The following is a 3840-nucleotide window of genomic DNA, read 5'->3' on the forward strand; positions in this document are numbered from 1 at the left end:
GAAGTGGACAGGAAGTACTTCTGATCCTCTTTTGGGTTTGGTGCTGAGCACATGGGGGGTGTTCCCCATGCTTCTTTGGGATACTGCATCCACCTCAGCATTGCAGTGCTCCCAAACTGCACTTGGTATCTTGAGGACTGTAGAAAAAACATTTAAATCTGTGTCTGTGGCTGAATCATTGATTCTCTGAATCAGCATTGAATCTTCAGATTCAGCCAAGTTGAATCAGGGACAGTGACCCAAATCAACAGATCAAATCACTGTCCATGGTTAAGCTGAATCTGAATTGAATATGGCCCGTTTCACACACCCCTAATAGACTGTGCTCCAAGTGCCTTTTTTCACCTCATGTTGTATAATGTAAGATTCAGACAAGTAAGTTTCTTGAGTTTATTTGCTTAGAAAATGTTTACATTATAGAATTAAATAACAACAACAGCAACAGCAACAATAATGTTTTTCACAGAGTCACAATTCACACGTGAGCACATAAAGCCTGTCCATATAAAAATATTTTTTCTTCAAAGCTTATCTCCAATTTACCATCAAATAACCTCATAAGTAACAAAATATCCAGAATGTTCAGCTTTATAAAAATGTATTAAGTAATATTCACATTTGAGGTGTGAATGGAGCTGAGTCACATGACCTGAACTCCTCACACATTAAATATTCTATAAATAATACAGTACTTAACAGTCTGCAAATTACATTTCTTAATAAAATATTCCCTTAAAATGGTTTAAATACTTTTGACTTTTCACTGGTCAAAGTCAGTCTGGGGCAACAGCATTGGATGTGGTGACTGGAATGGAGCCCTTTGAATGTTAATCCATTCATTTCCAGAAGAAGTTCAGTCCCTAGATCCTCTTAATTCAGTTCCAGGTCATTCACATATTCTTTAACCCAGCTGTCCTCGGGATTTGCACAGATTTGACGGCCTTTTTTGGTAGTAAATCTGCAGAACACAAAAAAGACAGATGAGTACTTTGGAAAAATTTTGTGGTTGGAGAAAATCAAACCTTCCCCAGCTTTATTCTCCCACTCAGAGTGGAAGGGCTCAGACTCCTGTAGGCTAAAAGTGCCTAAGTGATGTAACACCTGACCTGCTATTTTAGAATGTCTCAGGAGAACCTGAGAGCCCCACTGACTGTCAGTGAAACTTGGGCACCTTATATCTGACTCACTCAATAATGGGGCTTAGGCTGCTCCATCATTTAGTTTTACAGCCAGTCAGTGGTGTGCTCTCCACAGAGAGGTTTATCTGCCAGTGATCTGCACCCTTTTAGTTTTGGCTTGGTTCCTGTCTCCACTACTGATGCCCTCCTGAGATCTCGCACCGTGTCTCCAAATAACATCTCCTGTTCCCCATTATGCCCTGCCTGTCCCCTGGGATGAGCATGACCGAGGCACCACAGAACTCTCTGCAGCAGTTCCCACTTTATCTCTGCTCAGGATCAGGCTGAGAGACTCAGTGAAATGCCTAGTGAGGTATCTTGATAAGAGACTTAATCAATAGACCCTCATTCCCAGGTGGTATAAAGCACTATCCTAGTTTCATAGTTTCATAGTATGAAACTATGACTGGTTTGAACCACTTCTGACTATCCTGATTGCAATCAATGGAGCAGCTGAGGATCTAAGCAGTATTTGGAAGTTGGTTTAATCTGATCTGACCTCCAGCACTTCTCAGGGAAGGGGATGTCACCTTTGTCCCTTGGGCTCTAGAGGGTTAAGAAATTTCAACACCAGTAACTAGGAACACAAAATATCCCTCTCTATTGAAGTCTAAAGTTGTACTTACACCACGGCTGCACGGGAGCACATACTGCTGGTATAATAATAATCTCTCACGAAGTCACGGGGGAGCTGCCTGGTCACATATGAAAAGCAGCAGGCAATTGGGGGATCAGATCCAACTGGAAGAGATGAAAACAGCAAATGTTAGAGTGTGCTCAGTTGTATCCCACCACCAGCTGGAGCACTTGGGAAAAGTAGAGAGGAGAAACATCCAGCCCTAGTGATGGTGGGATGGGAAGAAGCTGAAAGAAGGGAAATGGGAGAGATTTTTCTCTTTGATTCCTTCCCCCTTTTCCTTGTTCAAGGTGATGACAGCTACATACTTAGTTACCAAAACCATAGTTGGACATTTGGCATCCTTTGGGACTGCTGGTTGTTCCTTTGATACTCCCCGGAGATCTCCTCTGAGGACAGATAGTCTTCCTCCCCCTATCTAGACCTCTGAGGACTCACTTGATAATTATCCCATATGGGAAGGGATCCCTAGGGCTGGGAAGGGCTGGCAAGAAGACCCCTATCCCTATTACGTCTCTCTTGCCTTCCTTCACGGGTACAGTGGGCACGTCTACATGTGTGCTTTAATGATTATTAGTCTATTTTAATGTTTGTTAAAGCATCACTAAAAACCATGCTCTTTAGTTAATGCACATTAAGATAGGCTAATGCACATTATCCTAATACCTAATAATGGAGGTACTAGATTTAATATGCAAACTAAAGTTCATTAATGCACATGTAGATGCACCCAGTGAGAGAGAGAAGAGAAGAAAATCTGAACTTACATGGAGCAGATGAGGCCTGGGAGCAGATGATGGCAATGAGGACAGCAATGTAGGCAGCTATAGAAACCTTCATGTTGCTGTTGGGTGGACAGGAGCTGCAGGAGCTTAAGCAGACCAGGGACTATTGCAAGCTCCTTCTGTATCTGGTGTTGAACCTCTGGGCAGTCCCCTCTTTATAGGACCTTGAGGTGCTGTGAGGGCAGTGCAGTGGAATTTCCCAGGCAGCAGAGAACTGATGTCATGGAACAATTTTGCTATTCTGTGCGGCACTGAGATGTAACGTTTTACACTTGGTATGACACCTTCCCTCAAATGGGGAACAGGAAGTCCCTACTGAGACAGGATATGAAATAATCACAAGTTTTATAATTAGTTCTAGAGATTCTACTTAAAAATAGACATTTCTTGTTTCCATCTTGGAGGTCTCAGTGTTTGTCAGTGGAGCAAATATTAGTCAATTTGTGATGGTATTTCCACTTCAAGGTCTGATCATTCCAAATACAGAGCTGTGCAAGTGGGAAAGTGGATATGGGCATTAGTCAGAGGCAGGAATCTATGACCTTTACCTCACTAGGCTATCTTCCCTATGGTTCCCTATTATTACTGCTACCAGTGCAGCAGAAGACATAATGAGGCATGTTGCCCATTATCCGGGCTTTTTTATAACTGTATTCTCTACACTTACTCTGAGCAGAGTGAGAGAACTCAGAGCTTAGGGCTGGATTCTGTTTCCACCTATTAGGTATCTAAGGGCACATGTATATGTGCAAATAAGTGCACCTAAATTTAATGTGTATTAAGAGATTTTTAGCAGGTGTCTACACGTGCAGTGACTTGGGACTAAAATTAGTCCCAGTTCCTTCCAGTCCTGCCATATGCCCCTTTGGCCAGCAAGGGATCTCTATCCTCCGGCCACATGGCTGCTAGCATTTGGCAGTCATGTTGAAGCCAGAGCCAGCTGCCAACACTTGGCAGCCATCTTGAAAACTCTGATCCCTGGCCAGCCCCTTCCCTGCTCAGGAGCAGCATGCCCAGCACAGAGGCAGCATGTGCCAGCAACCTCCTTGCACATCCTGCCTCCCTGTGTCATGGTTGCCCCTGCCAGCAATACTGAGCACTGCACCAGCCTGGTGCCAGCAAGTGACGACCAGTGCCCCACATTTCTGCTGGCCATAGTACTGACTCTGCTGGGCCCTGCTGGGCCTCCCTTGTCCAGGCCCCAGACAGCCATGCACCTACCAGTGGGAGCCAGGGCACC

At 44.3% G+C, this 3840-nt stretch overlaps 1 protein-coding gene across 1 annotated transcript; it reads right to left on the reverse strand.

Annotated features, from left to right (window-relative positions):
* Positions 1–384: 384 nt before the first annotated feature.
* Positions 385–2735, reverse strand: LOC149854032 (C-C motif chemokine 4-like). The gene is made up of 3 exons (XM_090025936.1): positions 2583–2735; positions 1805–1919; positions 385–958 (listed from the first exon to the last, which is right to left on the reverse strand). The coding sequence occupies exons 1-3, from the start codon at positions 2653–2655 to the stop codon at positions 871–873; spliced, it is 276 nt and encodes a 91-aa protein (XP_089882062.1). The 5' UTR covers positions 2656–2735; the 3' UTR covers positions 385–870.
* Positions 2736–3840: the final 1105 nt, after the last annotated feature.

Source organism: Crocodylus siamensis, chromosome 13 (assembly GCF_052110815.1).
Source record: "Crocodylus siamensis isolate JL-2025a chromosome 13, ASM5211081v1, whole genome shotgun sequence".
NCBI lineage: Eukaryota > Metazoa > Chordata > Crocodylia > Crocodylidae > Crocodylus > Crocodylus siamensis.

What these genes read in the sequence shown, in the direction of transcription:
- LOC149854032 (XM_090025936.1), bottom strand. Translation starts at nt 2,655, where the DNA reads ATGAAGGTTTCTATAGCTGCCTACATTGCTGTCCTCATTGCCATCATC. An exon ending in CCAGGCCTCATCTGCTCCAT is followed by an intron (nt 1,920 to 2,582) that starts GTAAGTTCAGAT and finishes CATCTCTTCCAG; the next exon opens with TTGGATCTGATCCCCCAATT. An exon ending in TGCTCCCGTGCAGCCGTGGT is followed by an intron (nt 959 to 1,804) that starts GTAAGTACAACT and finishes TGTGTTCTGCAG; the next exon opens with ATTTACTACCAAAAAAGGCC.